At 32.8% G+C, this 26,962-nt stretch overlaps 1 protein-coding gene across 1 annotated transcript in view; it reads right to left on the bottom strand.

Moving 5' to 3' along the window:
• Positions 1–11,291: 11,291 nt before the first annotated feature.
• The window catches only part of LOC145284047 (uncharacterized), an 87,910-nt gene continuing 72,239 nt past the window's right edge, over positions 11,292–26,962 (bottom strand). Inside the window, exon 3 of the mRNA XM_080133130.1 lies at positions 11,292–11,838. Coding sequence (XP_079989256.1) covers positions 11,663–11,838 — 176 coding nt within the window. The 3' untranslated portion in view covers positions 11,292–11,662. The remainder of the gene's footprint in view (positions 11,839–26,962) is intronic.

The following is a 26,962-nucleotide window of genomic DNA, read 5'->3' as shown; positions in this document are numbered from 1 at the left end:
AAGTTTCTTGCTTTTAAGATTTATATTTAAATAGATTGGCTTATCCAACGATATGCGATTCATTTAAGAGGATTGTGTAATCTACTTTGCAGCCAGTTTTCAAAATAAAAAAAAATGATAGTTTTTATATAAATCATATTTCGATAAACTATATAGTTGAATGATTCCTGTAAATGCTTTCATTGGGAAATTGCATTAACATGAACAGCTTTTTAACATTTAGGACACATTTCGATGTGATTCTCCTGCTGATATGTAAGGAAAAGTACATCTAGTTATATAGTTCTCTCAAATGGCAAAGTTATGTATTCTATAAATTTCTTTTAAGCCGTGAATTCATTATTTGCGGCTAAGGCAATTCTTATTCATGAAATAAGTTATACAATATGAAAAAAAAATCAAACTGGAAATGCTTGAATAATCCTAATGAGTTCTGTGATTAATTTACGGAATTTGGTGAAAAACGGAATGAAAACGTACAATTTAATAAAACCATTTTATTTTGCATATTTGCATAAAATAATACTTCAAGTTCAAAAAATTAATAAACAAAGTGTTGGCGGGATATATTTTGGCTCAGAAAAAAAAAGCAATTATTTTCTCTTTGTCAGAAACATCGCTTATGGAATTTGAGGACTAAAGGACAAAATATTGGAAGCTTCGAAAAGTAAAACATAGGGTCACTTTCTACTCTTGTTTAATTATGCTTTTTAGTCGATGGCCCATTTTTGTTATCCCTAAAAACAATAAACTGCAAAATTGTAATAAAAAGGATTTCATATATTTCTCTACGTGAAGTTACGGATATATTATTGACAATGATATATGATTGTTTTATTGTTGACATTGACATGTTACGGATTTATTGTTGACAATGATATGTTATTGTTTTAATGTTGACATTGACATGTTACGGATTTATTATTGACATTGACATGTTATTAGTTTATTGTTGATATACATATGTTGGTGGTTTATTGCTTACATGGTCATACTATTAGTTTATTCTTGACATGGGCATTTATGTCCGAATAATCACATCATATTGTTTCAAGTGACATTAGTTTGATTATTTGGACTATTGTTTATCATTTGATCTTTTTTAGACGCGTCTTGTCGAACTCGAGAATCTTTCTGTCGAACAACAATCTGTACATAATTTCAAGCAGGACATTAGTTTAATCTGCAGGATTAACTGTCTTTCGTTCTGTCAGTCAAGTCTTAACTAATTCGTAAGTGTATTCTTTATATCGCTTATAATGAAAAATGAACCTTCAACTACAAGAATTTAGAACATTGAACCATAGGTACTTTCAAATTGGTTATACATAGTTATATTGATGATTGTTAATGAACATGAAACTCGTATGAATCGAAAGTTACTTTGACTGAAACGTTGTGAACATAACATCCAAAGTGAGAACAGTAGTTCGAATGATCCGGCTAAGTTTTAATACTGAAAGGTGCATTCCTTTTATGGTAAGCTTCTTCTTCTTCTTCTTCTTCTTCTTCTTCTTCTTCTTCTTCTTCTTCTTCTTACAGTTGCCCTTACACAATTCTTTAAAGAAATAAGTCATAAACAACTTATATGTTCTTTTCAAAATATTAATTACGATATAAATTGGCGTAGAAGGTTTTCTAAAGCAGAAACTTCTTGGGCTAATTTTCTTGCATTTCATCCGCCAAAGTGATGTATCCAATTAATGTTCTTCATTTATTGTTTCATTCAAATTTATTGTTGTAGTAATATCTGCATAAGTCGATTTATTTTCCGAAAGCATATTGGATTTGTTTGAATAAATAAATATACTTATTTATTTCTTAAAAAAAAATGTCTGCACTAGTTTTGATCTTAAAATTGTTAAAGTTTGAATTTTGTATTCCATATATTATCAGTGCTTACAAACAGTGAGTCCCTATATTATATGACACGCGCGTTGACCGACGCTCACACTGTAATGAGCATTCAAGACTTCAACAACATCTGAAGATGTTCCAAGGATTATCACCGGCATGTGACGTAAAAAAATAAATAAAAATAAAAACATTTAAATTTTCCTGGTGAAAAATTCGTTCTAACTCGAAATATTGAAATTATTTTTATAAAAATAAATATTTATCGATTTAAAAAATGTATGCACTAGTTTTTGTCTTAAACCCCATAAAATTTTAATTTTTTATTATTTTGTATATATATATATATATATATATATATATATATATATATATATATATATATATGTTATTTTGTGTGTGTATATATATATATATATATACAAAATAATAAAAAATTAAAATGTGTCCAAAAAGTCACTGAAAGGTTGAAAATATGTGCCATTTTACCATTAATGATTATTTTTTTTCTCTATTTCAGATATTTTACAGATAATATGTTGTAAATTAATTATGGATAAGTATAGCATTGAAAAATGTACGCAAGATCTGAAATTGTTTTACCAAAGTTAGGCAACGCTTCGACGACAACATTATCTCTTTAATGGCGATACCATCACGTTCCCCAGACTTGACTAACCCCGACTTTTTCTTGTGGTGATATCTTCAGGAAAGAGTCATTGTTAAATAAACCCAAACGCTGCAAGAATTGTACTTTAACAACCCCCAAACACTGCAATAATTTAGGGCAATCATCAGGAATTAAAATAAGGGAGTTAAATCGCAATCCAGAGATTCTGCAATTTGTCATAAATAATTTTGTGGAAACAGCAGAAATATGCGAAGCTGAAACTGGGCAGCATTTAAAAGACAGTATTTTTCATAAAGAAGATTGTTTACAGAAATTACAGAAAGATATCATTTTAAATAATAATAATCTATTAAAGTTCCAAACTCTTCGGTGCCATTTTGGACTCTCTCTCTCTCTCTCTCTCTCTCTCTCTCTCTCTCTCTCTCTCTCTCTCTCTTTCTTTCTTTCTTTCTCTCTCTCGTTCGCTCTCTCTCTATCTTTATATATATATATATATATATATATATATATATATATATATATATATATATAATGTTTCTCGGTCTACATAGAATTGCATCTGAAGAACCAATATTTTATTCTGGTTATCCAATACTTAATTTTCTTCTTGAAAATGTATTCTAATTACAGTTATTATTACAATTCTACTTTCTCAGTTGATTGGAAACGATTGGTGGAGGTGCTGCTGCTTCTGTTGTTGTTGTTGTTGTTGTTGTTGTTGAGGAGGAGGAGGAGGGGGAAGGAGGAGGAGGAAGAGGACAAGAAGAAAAAGGTGAGGCATTATACATTCATTTCGCATGAATCAGATGATCATTGTTGGTATTAGTTTCCCAGATATCTTTGTAGTTAGAATTCTATCTAGAAAAACATGGGTTATTATATGAAGGACCATGTGAACTTTGCACATCCAGCTTGCTAGTCCGTGTCGTTAACCATATAGCCAAAGTCATCTCTGCTGCTGCTGCTGCTGTTGCTGCTGTTGCTTAAGTCTTAAATCTTTAATAAAAAAAATCAGTATATTGCTCCAGTGTTCAGAACTTTCTGATAAAAAGTATTTCTTTAAATTTCGCTTTTGTTAAAGCATTTAAATTGCAACTTTTTTACTCTTGTTCACCCCAATTGCCACTTGGACGTAAGTAGCTACTATTTGAAATCATGTCTTGTTGATTTTTTTAAACGATAATACGATTAATTAGCGTCTTCTCCTTGAAGATCATTTTTCATAGAAAATCTACGGACATGAATGTTTCGAGATCTTATCCCTCTTCAACATAGCTTGACTCTTTCTAGGAATCGAACCTTAGACCATATGTATTACGGTTTGGTGCGTTATCCGTTACGCCACGAAATTTTAGATAATTCTACTGCTATTTTTCATCGTTTTTAAACTTATGTAGATTTCTTGTTGACTTTTTTAACGATAAACACGTGTATTTGTTTATTCATTTTCAGATGTTATTTATTATCTTTTAGCCCACTGGTGCCATTCCGATTTTTGTTGAACGATTTTGCCTGTCGTTGAATGCTCTCTGTCTGTTCAAGTTATTTTTGCAATTCTACTTTCTCAGTGGATTTTTCTTGATAAAGACTTTGAATTGATAAATGTTTAACTTCCCCCTCAATCATTTTGTTAATTGCTTGTGGGTGGAGGTAGAATGCTAGCTTACAGAGACAAAGTTGACTTTGTGATTGGGTTCGAATCTCCTGACTAGCAGTAATTATCACTTCCTACACTTATGATTGCGTAAGTATGAAACGCTAATGTTTGTAAGGCGTGAGATAATTGTCAATAAAATTACCTTTATATATATATATATATACATATATATAGCTTTAAGTAAAAGAGAAAAGAGAAAGATCAACTCCAGCATTGGACAATGTCCATCCGCTGAAAAAATACAGTTTTTCGCCAGCCAAATTAGGAGGAATAAAATTCACCAGACAAAAACATCCAAGAAAGACCAACCCAAAAAAAATATTTTGAGAAATATGGAAATTTAAAGGACTGCTATAAACTATACTTTTGGATCTCTCGGAGATTAATACTACTACATAAGCAGTTATTGCGATTCGATGAACCTGTACCTCGTGTTTACAAACGAAAAAGTATGTATTCATCTTTCTAGGCCTGGTCTGTCTATATAAACATAATTTTGATGGCCTTCTAATCGAACTTCAGGAAATTTACCGTTCCCAGTGAAGCAATCCTTTAATTTAAACCCACGGGCCTTTGTTCACCGAGCATTTACGCTTTCCAGGCTTATTATATATCCATTTTTTAATACGGATATATTTATGTGTATGCGTACATATATATATATATATATATATATATATATATATATATATATATATATATATATATATATATATATATATATATATATATATACATACATATATATATATATATACTCTATTTTACTTTATTTATACGAGTCCACTCACCACTAACCCCTAAACCCCATTTCCTGCTATTTAAACCCCCCCTCCCACCTGCCTGTATCCTTTTATTTTACGCAACCCTAATGATTTAATATTAGCAGTACTTACATTATTATTATTGGTAATGGTTGTGGCGATGTTTGGAGGTGGTGGTAGAAGCATTATCATAATTATTACTGCACTGTTTTTTTACGCTATTACTATTGTTATTATTATTACTGCTTTTATCATCATTATTATAATTATAATCTTCATTAAAATTGATATCATTATTATCACTCCCGTAATTGCACCATAATTGCTACTATTATCTCAATCTTAACTGTCATTAACAGTAATTTGGAATTTAATTTTATCACAACTATTGATAACATTATATTTAATGTTTAAATTTAATGTTTATTTTTAATTTTGCCTTTATTTTCATTTTATTTATTTTATTCTATTTTTCGTAATATTAATTTTTTTTATATTTAATTTTACATCTAATTTATATCCAACTTCATTATTACTACTATTATTATAATTGTCATTACTATTATTTTCCATACTATTATAATTACCCCACCATTATTTGGCATATTTTCACCACTCTCATAAGTAGCTATGGTTCCCTTACTCTCCCATTTAAATATCAATATGTATACTTAACCTTTTACACCAAGTTATACGCACTCATAGTCATTGCCACCCTAATCTCCGACCACCACCAAATTAATCAAAAATTAATCTCCCACCACCACCAAATTAATCAAAAATTACCCGCTCCATAGAAAATAGACACCCCATAAACCGTTAAAATAAATCACCACACAGCAGCAATACACTCCCTATTCAACCATAACACATTTACCCCTTAATCTCAATACTATGTTCGGCCCTGTCGGTGGGGTATTAGAATACACCGACTGCCTCCCTGCAGAGGGTAAAAGTCCCTCAATGGGGGGTCCTGGATATGACCTTAAACTATATCCAGTGGTAAGGCCCCAGCTTGCGGGCTTTGGGGAGTGTGGAGCCACCCTTTAATTGTCATTGCTCCCAGGTCAACTCTGACCCGGAGTGGTAGTACCTGTCATGGTTCCAACTATGGGTTAAATAGAAACCGACTTGAAAACAGCAAATATATTCTATTAAAAATTTTTTCTTCAAAATCTTTGGATTCGGCATTAAATAACCCGAAAAGGGTTGATATGCCGTAAAACAAAAACAACCAACAAATCAATACTATGTTAAAGACAATTTATATTCTTATATATCATACTATATATAATAAGCTTCTCCTTATTTATTTAGAATTCATTAAATATTCCCCCAACGCTCTATAATTCCTCTCAATCGTTTTTATCCCTAACGAACCTTACGCTAGACGCCACATCTCCACCATGCTAGCTAGCACCTTCTCTACTTTTCTGATGAGAAGCGTTAGGCTTCGAAATGCCCTGGCATAAACAGTCCCTTCTATCCCCCAAATGTTGCCTGTATTCCATTATTCAATAAATGATCCATTCTATATCTACCTATATATAGTTTTGTGTCTTCATTTCATTCTCTTGTTGTCCTATTATATATATATATATATATATATATATATATATATATATATATATATATATATAAAAGAATTATTTCATTAATAGAAAAACGAGAAAAAAATTAATTTCCTGGAGGTTGACTTGAAACGACGTGTTCAGGATTAAATTAAATAAAAATAGATGACAATAAAATAGGAAAAATAACTATAAAATGATACGTAAAAAAGTCCCCTTTGCATTTTACTCGAAATATTCATGTATGAGTGCATAAGTTGTTGTTCTTCATATTAAAGATGAACCATTTTAATTGAGTATCCAAATCTCTCGCGCGCGCGTGCGCGCGTTCGCTCGCTCGCTCGCTCTTTCTCATTCTCTTTATATATAAAGCTGTACATATTTATGTTTATTTCATCATTTTTAAGCGACTTAATATAACCAAAAGGCCATCCAAATCGATGAAGGGTCACCATGTACATATCAATCATCAATACAATTGTAGTCCTTTTCTTTTATATTCCCGTGGATAGCTCTGCTCTTGGCGGAAATCGATTCTGGAAGCTCTTGATCTTTCTTTCTTATTAAGTCATTCTTGAGGTTCATATATCGGATCCATTGCTTCTCCTAAAGTACGTTCTTTCTTTCGCTCATGGCATTTTCTCAATTATTTATTAGTCACATATCTCCACAAATCTGCTTTCAGGCCTTATATAGAGTATTGTTGCCATATTTGGTGAATCTCTATCCCATTTCAGGGTTCTGGATTAGGTGCAGAAACATAGTCTTTTTTTATAAATACTGTTATGGTATGCGTTCTTCAGAACTATCTGATATATTCCATGCTTCCTTTGCTGCAGCTTGTTTGACTTGTTTGTCTAGTGGTCTCCATCAATTCGCTATTTTTTAATAAATAAATCACCACTTATCAAGGCCCAGAGGCCACTCGAGGATAAGGATTTAAGAGTGTACAGTAATCAAAGGGACAATATCATATGAATCATTAGAAGTGTAAATTTGGTAAATTGGATTACTTAAGGGAAATGGCTCATTTGAATACCTCATTTTCATTGAGCTTCCTATTCTTGTAGCTTCTTTTCAAAAAGTGTACACTATAGAACTATCTTCTTGCTGACCTTCGTTGTTTTAAGACTAAAGTCAATAGGCATGTCCTGTCTTTTGTTCCTGTTAGTTTCTTACATTAAGTGGCTTCACGATTTTCATAAAAATTCTAAATATCCTTTGAATTATATGCTATATGCTTCATTAGGAAACTTATATGCATTCAAATAACATTTCTCCTAAAATAAATGTAATTTGTATTATTTAGATTGTTTGTACTACAGTTCCCATTTCATAACAGTTTCAGCCGATGCAATTTGCTGTCTTCTTCAGGTACATATCGATCGACAAACTCTAGAATATGTATGCTAACCTCGAGAATTTTTTAATGGAAATCCTTCAGTCAAAGCATGAAGCCATTTGATGTAAGGAACTAAAAAGGTAATAATATTTTAAGGTAAAAAAAAACTAATCAATAACAAATGTTGTATGGATAGATCATTGCTCATTGAATGTGCGGACTAAAGTACAGAATAAGAGAATCAAGAGTTACAAAACTGAATAAGTTCGGAATTCCTTTATTTAATCCACGGATGTAGATTCCTTTCTTTTCTAGCAGTCATGACTTGGTAGGTCTTAAGTAATTTGTAATTGTATTGTTAGCATCGCTCGTACTGAATATTGAAGATTAGAACAGCCAGAAGACTCTTATTTAAAACTAATTATTTCGCCACGGGTTTTTGCGGAAAGAAAGAACAAGTGAACAAAGGAGGTTAGGAAAAGAGAATGAAAAATGAAACAGAATTAAGATAAGAAATGAAGAACATAAAAAAAAGAAAAAACAGAGGGGAGAGAAAAAGACAGAAGAAAAACAATTAACGAAGCAAAAAAGGAGACAAACTAATAAAAACAGCGCCTTACACTTTACACATGGCAGTAATACCGGATTGTGACAATAGTTGAATAATAAACCTAGCAAATTATGCACACTAATTTAATAGTCACATATCTGGATCTTATTTATTGAAGGCACGTAACGTAAGAAAAGTAAGAGAGAAGGTTGTAGAAAACTGCACAATAAAGATAAGCTTTATTTTCACAAATAATGTACTTAATCACCTTATAATCTTAACAAGTGTAGAGATCTTTTTTCGCCCACTCCTTGTTCGGACAAATCAGGCTTTGGACTGAGATAACCACGACAATTCTTGGGTCGGATTACGAGATTTACCAGGTAAAATATGTTTGCTTTGTTTTTAATGAGATTCAGATCGTTAACGAATACGACCCAGATAGCGACGAAAAAAGGATTGGTAAATTTAGTCAAGCATTGAACTGAATTATAATACAGGGTGTCCGCAAAATCGATGTTCGAGATTTTTGCCGAGGGGGGGGGGGATCAAAACGTATAACTGACTTATTACTAGTACCTGGTGGAAATATTCCTGAAAATGATACTCACCGAAGATCACCCTGGTTGGCAAAGTAATTATCCAAAAGTTATAAGAAATAAAAGCAACGGCCTGATATTGTTCTGTCGTCAAGAACATAGAAAAGACTCATCCTCATGGAATTGACAGAACTTTATGAGAGCCGGGTAGAAAAGCAACATTAATACAAGATAGAGAAATATGAGGATCTACAAAGAGAGCTGATCTGTGAAGGTTATGTTGTAATCCTTCGAGCTGTTAAGATTAGAGCAAGAGGTTTCCTTGCAGGTTTTTTATATCAATTTTTAGTGAGTTTGGAATTAAAGGCCGAAAAAGAATCGCAGCAAAACAACGCCCCCATAGAAATAACTGAACACTGACTTTGGGCAAAAAGGAATACGGCATGATATAGTAGCAAGTGTCTACTGTGTACTTATCTCTAAGTACATTTATTTATTAAATCATTTAATTATTAATATTTCAATTTTATGTATTATTTAAATTATTTAATTTGTTTTATTTTATGGGGGGTTTTTTTTCAATAAGAGCGCGTCTTAAATTAATGAAGTCTTTAGACGCAGTCTTTGAACATTTCAACGACACGCGCAAAGCTGTTGCTCGTAACAGAAAACGTTAAATTATTAATCGTAAATTTTTATTGTATTGTGCAGTAGATTTCAATGCAATTAAAATAATCGTACCTTTTATCAGTGAGTGGGTCTATATGCCAAAAAGTCGTCGATGGAAAAGCCCCTAAACGGTACGTATTCTCTCCTGACGACACGATATTACTTAGAGGACGAAATGAAATATTCCACCGGAAAAAAACACAATAAACACGATTATATACAAGTCTACGAGTGATTTAACTAAGAAAAGAAAGGCTCTGAAATGGTTCGTTTTCTTTCCTGATAAGGGATATTAACTGGAAGCCGAAGTTTCTTCACAAGTGGAAACAGCTGAAAAACATGATTATATACAAACTTACAAGATAAGCTGTTTCTCTAAAAACAATATATTCTGCTGTCCGCTTGCTTCATGGTGAGTTTCTGCTACGTTGTGGTAGCAATTTTATTCTATATTTGTTACGGGGTTAGAGGCGCTTCTTGTGCGAGATTTAATCCATTGAAACAAATGTTGAACAGCATTTGTTTATAAACATCTAACACATACTATATATGTGACCATGAAATATCATCTCTACATAGAGAGGGATAAACACTATCCTTGTGATAGGAACGCGGTACAAGTAAGCCTGCACCTGGTGTTGCAACATACACGAATAAAACCATCGTTTCAGGTACAACTTCTCACCGTTTCAGTTTGAAGACTGATGCGTTAGCATATCTTTACTGGTCTACATCTGTTAAATCGCCTGCTTGCCACACTTAGGTTTTGTTAATATTTTTTAGTCGTACGAAATTTCTGGACCAGGATATAGAAAATAAAGGCTTATAGAACAACGGTCATGGCATGAATGTGCCAGCTATACACAGTAAGACATGACATATAAGGTGCTAGACAGAGCCATCGGTTTCTATTTCTGCTTCTAACAAGTAGGAAGAAAGAATAGGCCGAAAGTTTGAAAAACCACGTCCATCTGAGATGTAGTAGATGTTTAAATAGTAGCTTATGATAGGCTGTTTTTCCTCCAACCACAGGACACATAACTAATATTTTCAATAAATTCAAATACATTTTTCATCGCATAATGCACAAATTGAATTGGCATATCTTTAGAATTTTTATTTTGAGTTTTAAATATTGTTTTTTGGTCTCCAGTAAAATTCCTTCGTTTATCCTTGAAACCATGTTTCGTCTGTTGGTCGCTGGTTAATCCAAACAAGACAAGACAATTCAATTTAATAAATATAGTTTTTATTTTTATGTACATATTTTATGGAAAATAAAAATGCACCCGTCGTTCACTCCAAAAGATAAGTTTAAATATACGTTTTTTTTTTTCTATAATACATTTTAATTTAATTTAAATGTATGTATTAATATTTTATTACTTTTTTATTTTATTAGATATGATTGGATGAAACATCAGATTATATGTGATTTTGATACCAAAAATAAATAAGAACTATACAATAGCGAATATCAAATCGACCGGACCTCATGTTTATTTTGATGATATGTATACATATATAAAATAATAATTAAATAACAATTATTTATATATATATATATATATATATATGTATATGCATATATGTATATGCATATATGTATATGCATATATATATATATACGAGATATATATATATATATATATATATATATACGATATATATATATATATATATATATGTATGTATGTATATATATGATTTTAAATATTTAACAGGATTCAAGGTAATTTATTTCGCTGACGATCTCAGATATACATTATCTTGTATAGCGTGTAATATTGATTACAAATTTTATATATAAGTCACATTTATGGTGCCAATAATATAGTTATATATATATATATATATATATATATATATATATCAGTTTATAAAGTTAAATTAAATTAAAATAAAAATATTTTTATTGTTACATATTCAAAACCAAAAGAATTTGATTTCATTAGATGAACCATTTTTAAATTTAGAACAAATAATTACAGATATTCATTTTTGCCTTTATCTTTCTCTCCTTTAATTCATTAATCCTGGATCGTGTCCTCAGAAGCAAAACGTCTACTTTTCATTTATGTTTTGTCACGTGTGGGTCTTTAAGTGTTTGCTGAGGTGATCTTTTCGAGTAAAAGCTTTTTTGCAGATGGGGCAAATATGCGGACGTTCCCCGGTGTGGATTCGCCGATGCCGAGTCAGTTCTTCGTTTCGAATAAAAGCCTTTCGACATTGTGGTTCTTGACAGACGAATGGTCTTTCTCCTAAAAGGAAAAAATAATTTTTTTAAATGTCATATTTGTTAAAGTTTAATGTTATTAAATATTAAAACGTTTTCCCATAAAATATCATGGCAAAAAGAAATCAGAGTAAATTTCAAAACATTCAGTTGGTTGTAATCTACTAATGTTATAAATAAGAGATGTTAGTTCTGGAATGAGTCCAAAAGGTAAAGTTCTGCTAAAGTTAGGCAGAAAAGTCAGAAGTCATTATTCAGAAATACGTTATTTAGTTGTGAAGTTTTAGAGTAGACGCTTATTAATGTTTGTAGTACGTGGTACGATCAGATTTAACTTCCTCTTCTCCCTGTTCATTTCACCTTAATAGGAAGCGTGTGGTTAAAGTTTAAGGTCGGGTTCAAGATTTATCATTTGTTTATTACAATTAAGCAGACTTCCTCTAAATAGCCGATGCTATAGCAGTTACGCACCGCCTGAAAATTCATTTAAAAAAAACGATTAAATAGGTACTAAGAGAATATTGCACCGCTAAAGTTGAGTTTTGAAACATACACAATCGACATTCGTTTTTAAATGGTTTTTTTGTTTGTTTGTTTTGGTATCAGATTTTATACTCTCTCTGGTAAGTGGAAGGTTGTTCGCCCTCTTGAAGACAATACATACGGTGATTATTTCGGCTGTTGGTACATACATTTACACACATGCACGCACAGACATACACACACACCCACACGCACGTGTGTTTGTGTGTGTATGTATATATATATATATATATATATATATATATATATATATATATATATATATACTAGCAAAAGTACACGTCGTTGACTGGGTTCAAAAACAGCCTGCAGAAAATGGACTTTGATTTATGAAAGTATGATAGCTTATGAAAAGGAAGGGTTGTAATGAGATAGCTTCGAATTTGGGGGTATCAAAACCAAAGCAAAATATGATGAAAGTAAAAATAGATAGCCCCCATAATTTATTATACCATGCCTGTTCACACTGAAACACTTATCACAATATTCTGTGGATCTATATTAAAAAAAACTTGTTAAACTTTGTGACATATTTCCATTCTTTAGAGGTCAGGCGCGAACGAACACCCCATAATTTTATTATACCATATTTCTTCAAACTGAAACATAATTATCAAAGTATACTTACGCAGATAGATATGAAAAGTCTTTATTAAAGTTTGTGCCTATTTCCATTCTATGGAGGCCAGGCGCGAACGCAGACCCCACAATTTTATTATACCATCCCTATTTAAGTTAAAACATACTTATCAAAGTATTATTATGTACATCTATATCAAAATCACTTGTAAACATTTTTCTTTTTAATTTTTAAATTTTTTATTTCCATACTTTGTGGACCAGGCGCAAACGCAACCCCCACAATTTTAATGAACCACCGTTCTACCAGATCAAACATACCCATTCCTGTGTCTCGATACATCTTCTATCATTATATGTAATCAGTTTTTCAAAATAGTCAACCATATAGGAGTCTATTCGTGACCAGACACACACACATACACGCACGCGCGCACATTCAGCTTTATATTATAGATATATTGTTTTAAAAATATGATTATCTACTGATACGTGTTTCGTCGTCTACGATTCATCAAAATGGCTGAATTTAACGAGATTCGATATCGAATTCGAAATACACACACACACACACACACACACACACACATATATATATATATATATATATATATATATATATATATATATATATATATATATATATATATATATGTTTACAGAAAGTTATAGATGAGAGAAGTCATTGGTATCGTCGGTTTCAAACTCGAAAATTAGGGACCGTTTTAGATACCCATATCAAGCTCTCTTCAGTCAATACTCATCTCATATTCAGTATTGGCTGACGAGGGCTTGATATGGGTATCTAAAACGGTCCCTAATTTTCGGATATGAAACCGACGGTACCAATGACTTATCTCATCTAAAACTTTCAGTAAGCAAAATATAAATAATACGCTCTTATTTTCGGATTTTCCTTATAACTGAGCACTTTGCTGGATTTCTTTTTCAAAAAACACTATTATATATATATATATATATATATATTCTCTTTATTTGTTTTTACATAAGCAGTAATAGGTTGCTGCACAGTCATGAGCATGTTTCGATCAGCCTCAGAATATATATAATCATTAGCTATTATTCCAAAACCAGAAACTGTAATTAATTCATACTCATATGTATGTATGTATGTATGTATGTATAGTCATGTCATATGCTACTGGTACCATGTACCCTAGTACTACCTGCCTCATGGTCAGGTCACCGGCGACTGAACTGGTTCCCCACCAGACTTGCTTGGCGAGGAGGGCGACTAGTCTCCCTGAAGGATTAAAAACAAGACCTTCCAAAGGGCGAATGAATCATTTGTCGAGGTCAACGGCCAACTAGCACCGTGTATATCTGTGTGTATGTATATATGTGTTGGGGTGAAGAGGGCTCCCGTAAGCCCTGGTGAAGATGACCTTTCTAGGAGAAGCAAATCTCTGATTTAAAAAAAACATTAAAGTGGGAGACCAGTACTCGCCTTTTCTTTGACTCACGAAATGAAGACAGTTCGAACATTTGAATTCAACGAGTACTGTCTTCATTTTATGAGTATTCGAAGATTTTAGATGCGTTGTAAATGTCTGTTCTCACGATTTTAAGACTGCCTATGTCAAAGCCCATTCGATATGCACTGTGTAGTTTTTAAATAAATAAATAGATAAAAAATAAATAATCTATATATATATATATATATCGTATGTGTGTATGTCATATATAATAGTTTTTTTTACTAAATGCTTACTTGAATATATTAGAAGGTCGCAAACTTATTCTAAACACATGTAATTGTTATTAAAACGCATGCGTCTAGTCTAATGACAACGGTTATCCTTTCTAAAAAATGGTGTTTTAGTTAAGCAATAATTGAATCAGTTTGTATAGATTCAGTGAGAGGAAAACGTTAAGAAAAAAGTCAGAACTTTAATTATTTTATTATAGACAAAATAAAACATGCGATTCCACAAGAAGGCTGTCTCGCACTCATTAAAAAAAAAATGCTTCTAAAAATATTGAGTTTAACTGCATCTTTGTTGTTTCGTACTATGCAACAGAGTTCACTTGTTTCTCATTCAGATTTTTTGTTTTTTTACTCAAATGAAACAGTGGATGCATTTCTTCTCCCGGAAGTAGCTCGCTATATCAAATATGTATTAACCGAAAGATATGGAAAATAGTAGACATACAAAAAAAAAATTTAACCTTATTTCCGTTGAAAGTTTTATTGAATACCGCATAAAATTTAACCTTGGTTATTTCTTCGAATTCACGTTTCAAATCATGTTTGTTTACTACAGTATTAGTCAGATTACCCGAGTTCTTTAAGTACTTCGTTTAACACATAATTTTACATCTGGAAAGAATAGAAACAACTTTTTTATTTTATGTATCATTACTCTGTTTACACAGACCGACATCCATTGAGAACTTTCGTCAGTTTTGTGAGAACAAACAGACTAACGTGAGAAAATATGAAAACTTTGTACAACTTTCGTATCAAATATCATAAAGAGATTGGAAAAAATTATTACGAAAATTTGAATTTAAAAAAAAAACAATATAAATTCCTTAGATGAAAGAATTGGGTTTGAATGCTATTTGGCACAAAGCAAGCAACCAATTGAATATAGGCTAACAAAAGCAAAGAATTCGAACGGTCTTTTTTAAACTTCTAAAACGCCGACAGAAACACTTATAAGGAAGGAAAGCATGTACTTTACATGTGTTATCATGTGATTTAGGGAACTAACAATCTGAGCGTTCCAAGTTCGAATCCAGTTCGTTGTACAAAACCACTTCGACTTAACCTTCACGTGGTACCTTCTCGTAAGTACTCGATGTTTTTCTAGAAAAAATTGGATTAAAAAATATCAAGGAAACTAGCGGCAACAATAGAATCTTGTTTGTCATGAAATACGATATGATGATCATCATGCAATGTAGACGAACATAGTTTAACCTCAAAGATAAACGTCGTAATGTGATGGCATACGAGTACTTTTTAAGATTCTAGTCAGAAGCTACTTATAGATGATGAGCGAGAGCCACTCGTGGATAATGAATGCATTAAGTTAGAGGTCTACAAGGTTTTGTAATAGGCATGGAAATATTGCTGAATTTTTAGAGCTACACAGGCCAAAATAAAATAAATAAATAAATAAATAAATAACCTGGGTGTGTTTTATTCTGCTTTGCTTAATTTCTTTGCATTTTTAGTGAAAGATACAATTATACCTCATAGGATTAGCGAATCTCTCGACGGAGGCTACCGTTCTAGTGCAATTGTTCTTGACATATCAAAGGCCTTTGATAGAGTATGGTATAAAGGTTTACTTCACAAGCTCTCCAGCTACAGTATAGCTAGAAATGTCTTCACAATTATTAAATTATTTCTCTCTGATAAGTTCATAAGAGTAGTGGTTGATGAGCAGAAATCAGAAGCTTACAGTATTAATGCTGGAGTCTCTCAGGTGTCCATCCTGAGCCCAACTCTTTTCCCGATCTACATTAATGATCTTCCAAATCACATCCTTATATCGTTCATAGACATTTATGCTGATGACACTAGTATCTATGGTAGCACATCTAAGACCGTAAACGACCAAGTTCTCTTCGATTCTCTCTCCTCTGATCTTGAGCAAGTGGCACAATGGGGAAAGAGGTGGCTTGTTACTTTTAATGCATCTAAAACCAAGCTTTTATCTTTACATCATCAACGCTCTGATCCCCGTCTGGCATCAATTGAAATGAATGGCACTCGTCTTGGGGAGATCTCATGTTTTGACAAGCTTCTGGGATTGACCTTTACTCCTGATCTGAAAATAAATCCGTTTCCAAGGCCGCTGGAAAAATGGTGGGATCTTTCTATCGATCCAGTAGATATCTCACTGCTGATGCTCTTCTCTATCTATATCAGAGCTAGGTACGTCCAAGGATGAAGTACTTTTGCCACATTTGGGCAGAAGCTGCTAGAAAGGACTTACCCTGCCTTGATAAAGTTCAAAATAGACTTCGTAGCCCCGTAGGGGTTGTCCTTTTCTCTTGCCTGCAACTTCTTTCTCACAGAAGAAATGTTGCGAGTTTGTCTCTCCTTATTTTCATTGCAAGTGCTCGGCTGAGCTCCAATCTATGGTTCCCCTTCGCTAAACTTTCACAAGAAACACCCGTCTAGCAGAAAACACTATCACTAATTTCCCCCACTCTTTATCTGTGCCTAAACCTAGATTCCATGAGCAAGCAAAGCTTTTTTTCTTAGAACTGCACGCCTATGGAATTGTCTTCCGTTTTCCTGCTTTCTAGCTGGCTACAATATGGTTGTCTTCAAGTCTAACGTAAACAAGTTTTTTATGAGCTAACAAATTTACCGAATTTCCATTACTAACGATTACATTTTGTCTAATTTCTACTGAACACTCTTTAACTGTTATCCTCGAGTGGCCTCTTGGCCTTGATAAGTGTGACGCCTATGAAAAAAAAACTTTCATTCCAGCCATTATATAAAAAAAACTTTGTAATATCAACCGTAGATACTCTACCGTGCAATGTAGACTACAATCTATTGTGGAATACGCTACCGCATGGGTGAAGCTTGATTTTGGTGCACCGTAATATGGATCCCCGACTAGAGCAGGCAATCTATCGATTTGATTGAAAAATGGGCTATTTCAACGATTTCAATGACAATAAAAGTATTGGAAGTGTTTATCTTAATTCAATCACGGGAAACATCGATTCTTCCTGTTAAAGTATATATATATATATATATATATATATATATATATATATATATATATATATATATATATATATATATATATATTACAAAAACAGAAGTGTTGCTTTATAGATAAACTTTTATTTTTATTAGTAGCGAGTAGAAAGGGGGGTCTGTTTAAAGCAACACTTGTTTCAATTATTTTTTCTTTTTCTTTTTTTCTTTTTTTTTGGGGGGGGTTAGAATTCTAATGTGAAGAAGTTACAAAAAAGTACTTGACCGATCTCTCCTCCACAAAAACACGACCGGAAGCACTTCCATCATCCTTGTCGTCCGATTTGGTTTCCACCCTACTCGTTTATCTCGCGGTGACTCAAAATGGTCTTCCTTCCACACGCCTTTGAGTTTTACACTCTTTTCTATGTTCACGTGATAAAAGGGCAATTCTAAATAAAACAAAGCCAATGTGATTATCAACATTGTTTTTTGTTGAAGAAGAAATGTCAGCTAATATGAAGTTTTACGGGACATTTTTATAATGTGCTTAATGTAACCTTCGTTGAACTCATACGTTTATTATTACAACATAGCTGAGTTAATAAACATCTGTTTATCTAAGGTTTGTCGGTATATTTTAGTAATACGAAATACCTACCAAAATATTCTTTAGTTTGGAGATTAAATTATTTTTGGTTAAAATCCATTTTAACTAGCGACGAACTCACCACGTGACTCATATCTTATTAAGATTCTAAAATACTGTTTATCACACTTTCCTATCATATTACCCTTACTCTTATTTTATATACTTTATCTCACGATTCATCACTACACTCTCTCTCTCTCTCTCTCTCTCTCTCTCTCTCTCTCTCTCTCTCTCTCTCGTTATCTTTTTATTTCTATTTTTATATCCATCTACGCGTTATTAACAATCGAATATAATAAGGATAAACAAGAATTGGAAGAGTTCATCAGGAATATATACTGAAAACACCACATTATTAAAATTCTTTCGACAAAGAGAAAAAATCGAGGTCAAAGACAGCGAACAAAACGCAACTAATTTGCGATTTTTTTTTTCTATTTATCATTTGCAAATTCAGGTTTTCGCTTTGCAAATTCGTTTTTGCTTAATTCAAACAAACTAATTTAAGCGTAATGAGTGATTCTATGGCTCTAATTTTATGCTAGCACACACACACAACACACACACACACACACACACACACACACACATATATATATATATATATATATATATATATATATATATATATATATATATATATATATATATTAAAAGAAGTGAACCATAGCGGAATTGCCGCTATGGTTCACTTTTTTACAATTATTCTAAAATTTTGCCAATCGAATAAAGTTATATATATATATATATATATATATATATATATATATATATGTGTGTGTGTGTGTGTGTGTGTGTGTGTGTGTGTGTGTGTGTGTGTGTGTGTGTGTGTGTGTGTGTGTGTTTGTGTGTATATATATATATATATATATATATGCATATATATAGGGAGAGAGAGAGAGAGAGAGAGAGAGAGAGAGAGAGAGAGCATCTAATCACGGTTATATCACTTATAAATTATCGCAATTTTCGAATACAAAGTAACTTTTATAGAGTCGATCTGAGAAATAGGAAGAAATCCCGGATAATCTCGAGTGTTATCACCGAACCCACCCCTTCATTCATCAAACAGATGACGAAGTTAGAAAGTTAGAGAATCTCGAGGCAAAAATATCGACGGTAATTTTGCGATCAGAGATCATGACGACAAAATCAAACACAAAAGAAAGTCTAGCAACAAGCAGCAAACCTTGAACAAAAAAAAAACATTGTTCAAAATATTGTATCAAAGTTATTTTGTTTCGAAATTGATTTTAAATCATGGAATGATGTAAGTTTTTTTTTAGAAAGAAATCCAGTAAAAAGCTCAATTATGAGGAAAATCCGAAAATAAGAGCGTATTTATACATATTTTTTGTTTACAGAAAGATATAGATGACATAAGTCATTGGTACCGTCGGTTTCAAACTCGAAAATTAGGACCGTTTTAGATACCCATATCAAGCTCTCGTCAGCCAATACTCATCATGTGAAGAATCATCAAACAATCTAAAATATTCAGAACTGTAATTAACCCATCATTACGAATTTGGACAGATATTTGCAAGAGCTGCAAAAAAATATATGTATATAACGTCGTCATTCCCCTTTACAAAGATATGCAAGAGTCTGAATACCGCTTGTGAAATTTAAAGCTAAAGCTTAAGGAATCTTTAGATGAATATAAATTCAGGGAATCCTTCTGAATGCCCAATAATTATAAATCAAATGTAACGCAACTGTTAAGTATTTTAATTTTTAAATGGGGGGGGTATGTCAATATTTCGTCCTTAAACTCCTTTAAAATACTTAGAAACTGAAAATTGAGAATATATTTTTTACATAGGCATCATCACTTAAATTATTTAATTACCATTTACCATAAAACTAAATATCGTAAATTATCTTACTCGCTACTTAATTTAGCTGAAAAAATGCGAAGCTCGCGGTTTGTTTACAAACAAACGTTTGAGCCCTCTACGAGTGGCGTACGGATGTTTATTTAAATAGACATTCGGACAGTTTAACTTCGGCCACCGATTCCGTAGTCAGGGGGTAGAACTGCCGACTGTCATCACGACGGTTCTAGGTTCGATCCTCGGCTTGGGAGAGGTGTTAGTCTAGCGGCACTGATGAGTTGTGAAACAACGAAACAGGTCTGTATGTCGATGACTAAAATATATTTTATATATATATATATATATATATATATATATATATATATATATATATATATAAAGAGAGAGAGAGAGAGAGAGACTTGTATGTAATATACTGAGTTTTATTGGGTTCGTGTAATTCGGTAAAATTTTCATATGATAATAAGTTTTAAGCCAAAGAGAGGTGACTTAAACAGTAAGCTACAAAATTATCATATTTCATAATTGAGCATTAATATAAACAAAACCAAGACTTCAAAAAAAAGGTGTTGATAGCAATAGAAAGTGTATTAAAATTTGAATGGACTTTTTTCACGGAGGATGCCTCCAGGTTAAATGTTTTTTCACATGCTTCTTTTTCGTTAAGGGAATTTTCTCTAAACAATGTTCTATTGTCAAGAGTGTTTTTATTCAAGAAGTCTGAAGAAATTCTGGTTGTGAAAATTTTCAAACGCCATAATGCTTGAAATTGCCGAACTGGTATGGAAACAATTGTAACTTTAAATGAAATACACTTTCTGTTGCTATCAGCATCTTTTTTGAAGTCTTGGTTTTGTTTATACAGTATATATATATATATATATATATATATATATATATATATATATATATATATATATATATCATCATAAAGTCACTTTGCGTGTGTGCACGCGTGAGACCCTTCCTCATAGGTTCCGAAACGGCTGAGCTTAACGTTTGCAAATTTCACACAAAGGTAATTTATATGTGTTATTAGTGTTTTTTGTTTTGTTTTTTTACAAGGTAGTCACCACTTATCAAGGCCCGGAAGCCACTCAGGGATAAGGGTTATTGTGTGTACAGTACGTTAGTTTTGGAGATCTGATAAAGTGTCTTACTCAAGGAGGCGGTTCATTTGGAACTTGTTCATATTGGATTTGAAGACATCCAGATTGTAGTCAGGTGGGAAACAGGCAACCAGAACAGAGTTCCACAGGCGTACACTTCTAAGAAAGAAGCTTTGTTCATGGAATCTACGTTTTGATTTTGGTTCAGATAAAGAGTGGGGAAAATTTTTGATAGTGGTTTCAGCTACGCGGGTGTTTATCGTGAAAGCTTGGTGAGAAGGGACCAGATATTTGAGTTCAGACAAGCACCTGCCATGGTAGTAACGATAAAACAAAGACACGCTCGCAACGTCTCTTCTGTGGGAGATAGGTTGCAGGGAAGAGAAAAGGGCATCACCCACTTGCCCATGAAGCCTATTTTGTACTCTGTCAAGGCAGGATAGGCTGTTTTTAGCAGCTCCTGTCTAGATGTGGCAGCAGTACTCCATCCTTGGACGTACTTGGTTTTTATACAGATAGAGAATTTCATCAGGGGTGAGATATCTTCTGGAGCGATAGAATGATCCTACCATTTTTCCAGTGATCTTGGCAACTGACTTGATGTACGTATTCTATTTCAGGTCAGGGGTAAAGGTCAAGCCCAGAAGCTTATCAAAACATGGAGCTTCCCCTAGACGAGAGCCACCCATATCAATTGATGCCAGATGGGGATCAGAGCGTTGATGATGTACAGATAGGAGCTTGGTTTTAGATGCATTAAAAGTTACCAGCCACCTCCTCCCCCAATGTACCACGCGCTCAAGATTAGAGAAGAGAGAATCTGAGAGAACTTTGTCATTTACGGCCTTTGATGTGTTGCCATAGATGGTCGTGTCATCAGCATAGATGTCAACGAATTATTTAAGTATGTGTTTTGTGAGATCATTGATGTATATCAGGAAGAGAGTTGGGCCTAGGATGGACCCCTGAGGGACTCCAGCATTAATATTGATGGCCTCTGATTTCTGCCCATCAACTACTACTTTTATGAGCCTATCGGAGAGAAATGATGTTATGATCGAGAAAACATTTCCAGTTATACCGTAGCTGGAAATCTTTTGAAGTAGGCCCTTATGTTATACCTTATCGAAGGCCTTTGATATGTCAAGAGCAATTGCCCTAGAGAGGAAGCCTTGTTCAAGAGAGTCACTAATCCTATGAGATATAACAGTTAGCACATCCGCTGTAGATCTGGCTGGACGGAAACCATATTGCATGTCACTAAGAAGATTATTTCTGCTGAGGTGGTTGACTTCTTCTCTATTTAATATGGATTCAAGCAGCTTACTCATGACACACCGGAGACGTATTCGTCAGTACTGAGAGGGATATAACATGTCACCTGAATTCTTAAATACAGAGCATAGTGATACAGAAATTCGTTCGATAAGCATCGACAATCGAAAACTTCTTATCTTAAAAATATTGTTTTCTTATACAAAAGAACTTTTACAGAGAATTTTTATACGTTGCACCCTACATTAGCAAATGATTTCTTCTTAAAAACACAACAAAAAAAAAACAGAATTATTGGCATCTGAAGATATAGGTCAGTGGTAAAGCATTTGACTACAGATCAAATCATTCCCTGTTCAAGTCCGGGTGTATTTCACCATTTTATTTTTATTTTTTCTTATTAATGAGTTAAACTGACGATCAAATAACAGGTACCATTTAAAATCGCCGCAAATCATTTCTTCGTTTGCTTATTTTAAAACTAAACATTGATCAGAAGTGACTTTTTAGTGCATTCAGCGTCAAGCCCAAATATTAGCTGACGTGATAGTGTAAACCAACACAGACGAAATTTGATGAACGACATTATCATTATTATTTTTTAATTTATTTATTTATATTTTGCGGGGAAATAATTCCTTGTCATATATATATATATATATATATATATATATATATATATATATATAAGCTTATCAACGTCTTCTAACATTCATAATGGTCGATAATTTGTTTAGGAGTGAATCCTATACATGATATATCTCATTATGCACATTATACGACATAATCATGTTTACAAACCGATTATCGTTAGATCACCGAAGTTAAGCAACGTTGAGCCTGGTCAGTACCAGATAAGTGACCATCTGTGAATACCAAGCGCAGTATGTAAGAGGACGTCGGCACCTTCCTGCAAGAGCTGCCTAAAACATAACGCCGTCATCTCCCCCGCTAAATATATGCAAGCGTCTGAATACGGCTTGTGAATTTTATATTCCCATGAAACTTCCTTCTTCGGAGGAAACCGATTCAATTCGTCTAGGTTAGCACCGTTTCGATGCCGTGCGGGGTGGATCGTGAATAATAACAAGTACGAAACTGTGATAGTTGCTCGATGCAATAAACGATGATGAATCTAACGATATATATTGTTCACTTCTTAAATTTTATTACGAAACGAACATGCTTCATTGATTTATTTTAAAAAAAAAATGAAAAATTCTTTAACCTTATTTTTTACATAATGGTCACTCAAGCATTAGCAACCAAAGCGAATATATGAACAGATGAGTTCACATTTCGTCACGGGAGGTTTTTCAGTGAAAATAAGCTATAGCTAAAACAAGATATAGTTAAAACAAGCTATAATTAAAACAAGTTATAACTAAAACAAACTATAGCTAAAACAAGCTATAGTTAAATCAAGCTATAGTTAAAACAAGCTATAGCTAAAATATGCTATAGTTTAAACAAGCTATTAATATACTCTCATTATTTTGTACTAATAAAGTCTGTGTATTTTTATGTGAAATACGAATTAAAAAATAGTATAACAAATAAAATGAATTTTTTCGCTGATTAACTTAGAAAACTACCAAAAAGAAGTGTGATTCGTGTTGTCATCCATTAAACCTGGATTAAATTGTTAGAATCAGAAAAAGATGAGTGTGCAAATCTTATTAAATGTTGTAAAATACAAAGGCAAAACCTCAAAATAGTTGCATTCTTCTCTCTCTCTCTCTCTCTCTCTCTCTCTCTCTCTCTCTCTCTCTTTCTCTCGTTCTCTCTCTCTCTCTGCCTCTCGTTCTTTCTCTCTGTCTTTAATAAGCATGTTTGTTTACATTGTAGACAAAATAATCTCATTAACAAAAGGGTGTTGCTTAACATTAATGATTTTTTTTAATTTAAATTAAATATTTTATTCGTAAAATCACGATTAACAGAATAGAAGATTAACATATTTAAATTAACAGACACGTGTTTGCTTATTTATTAAAATACTAACGACTATTGATGCGTTTTTATCAATTCAAAGTCAAGTGAAATGTAAGAATTTATAAAGTTATTTTCCTAAAATTAATGAAGCCATTAAAATGAAAATTAAACAAACAAAATTGTCTTTTAATTCAGAGTATCTTGATTACGAGAATAAAAACAAAGCGATATCCGAAGTTTGAAAATCATTCGTATTCGATCACCTAAATTTATTAAAGAATAATGGTTTGGTGCTTGACACATAAAATTGATAAATATACATTGAATTACGAGGGGTGTTTCAAAAGTAATGCCTCCTTGATTTTATTCCGCTGAAATGAATCGGGGATTGCAAATTGCATTGTTATGATAAATGAACTTATGCATTCATATCCTGAAAGTTTCATCTTTCTGTTGGAGATATTGACGGTGTTAGACTCTAAGATGCCATGGATATGCGCCAGAAGCAGTGATGCGTCATTGAATTCCAAGCAAAAGTGCATTTAGAATGATGGTGTAGAAAAATGAAGTTGGTCGCTCGTTTTAATGGTACTACTCTCGTCTTCGTATCCGCAGGAATTCCCCTTCTGGACAAAAGTATCGTAGGTTTGCAACAACAGATGCCACCTAAAAATTCAATAGAGCTAGCCACTATCTTATGTAGCTTTAAATCGTGATAATAAAAGACTACATTACATCCTACGAACAACATTATCATAATCGCAACATCGTTAGGGGAAGAAATCCTTATTTTTCTCTCTAAATATTTAGTCCACCTGGAAGAATTCTACATGTTCGACAGATTCTGTAATTACAGCGACCGTAATTGGCACATACATACATAGATCTAACATAATCTTTCCAATTTACAATTCATGAATAATAATGCCTCCCTTGTCAAAGTCCGTCTCTTGTGATTGGCTAGGCTCTGATAATTCACATATTCTGGAATCCAGTTCTTCACTTTATAAACGAACGGTTACTAACATTAAAATGTGGTGTTACTAAGAAACGTGTTATTTCGCCTGGCCTCAAGTTCATTTGATGAATAGGTCATTTCAATCATGTAAAATCGAAAATACATTAAAAGGACGTTAAATAAACAGTTTAATTGCTTTCTTTTAGAAAGTTTAAAGCACGCTATCCACTATAAAAATCTCCTTCATCGTCAACGTCATCGTCAAAACAACTACAAATAAATTACACAGTCCTTGTGATCGAGTTTTTTGACACTTCGTAATACAGACTGTTATTTCGTTCCTTTTATATGTTTTACTCCAGTTTACATACTGTCTTTCGCAAATTTTAACATTATACTTTCTTTTAGAGGTAAATGTGTCCAATAGTTAACCCTAATTGGGGTTGTCACACTATAAAAAATATTTAAAACCAAATCTTTCAGAAAAAAGACCTAAAAAACTCAACATTGATAACTATATCCAAATTTGCACAAAAAAAGCCAAATTGAAAAAACAAAGAGTTTGTGCGTAAATATATAAACATTTATGTATTTTACACGTAATTATTATTATATTTTGTGTGTGTGTGTGTGTGTGTGTGTGTGTGTGTGTGTGTGTGTGTGTGTGTGTGTGTGTGTGTGTGTGTAAATTGATAGTGGTTAAAACCCACACATAACATATATATTTATATATTATACAGTTTAGCTCCCAAATATGTGTGTCCTTTTTATTAAGATTTTTACGAAAAAAATCTACGGAATTTATTTGTTAATTGTTGTATTTTTCCTTGCGATTTGATGGTATTTGTAGGCTTTGGGGTATTCTGAAAATGAATATTGCATGTAAAATTGTCATCGACAAATAGTTTTCATGTGATAACGGCATGCTTTCCAACAGCAAGCCAAACAACGCACGGGCGTTGTTTGCTTATTTCAAGATTATTTGTCACCGACAGTTTTACATGTGTTATTCGTGTTTTTTGAACACTAGCATTGCCCGGGTGTTTGGAGGTGTATGTTGAACAAAAATAAAATGTGGTAGTAGTCAGGCAGGCTCGACCTCGTACCGCGAAGGATGAAAAGAATGGGTAAAAACGTGACGTCTTCGCTGTTACGACCACCGCCAAATCGGAAGTGACGTAGGTTTAAATTAATGCTAGACAATCGAAAAGAGGGGATGACTTTCGACAATATCGGCGAAAAAGCGGTCTCTCCCTGTAGAAAAGTGCCCAGTTGAAGGTGAAGATATCAATGTTTTAGCCAATTTTTCGATATTTGTCGTATGAAAGGTGGACCTTCAAAACGATAGTGATCTTGGTAAAATCTGTTGCCTCTGTTGAAAGTTTTAGACAGACATGCAAACATACATACATACATTTATATATTGGTAGCTCAAATTTTTAACCCTAACCGATTAAAAAGCTTGCCCTATCTCTGAATACCCTTTATGTAAAATTTCAAATGTTTAGACCAGAAATTATCTGAGTAATTTGGTAGAGACCGCAGCGGTCAATTTTTTTTTTAA

The sequence above is a fragment of the Euprymna scolopes genome, chromosome 8, assembly GCF_053919585.1.
Source record: "Euprymna scolopes isolate OS-2025 chromosome 8, ASM5391958v1, whole genome shotgun sequence".
NCBI lineage: Eukaryota > Metazoa > Mollusca > Cephalopoda > Sepiida > Sepiolidae > Euprymna > Euprymna scolopes.
This window is presented reverse-complemented; position numbering and strand designations above follow the sequence as displayed.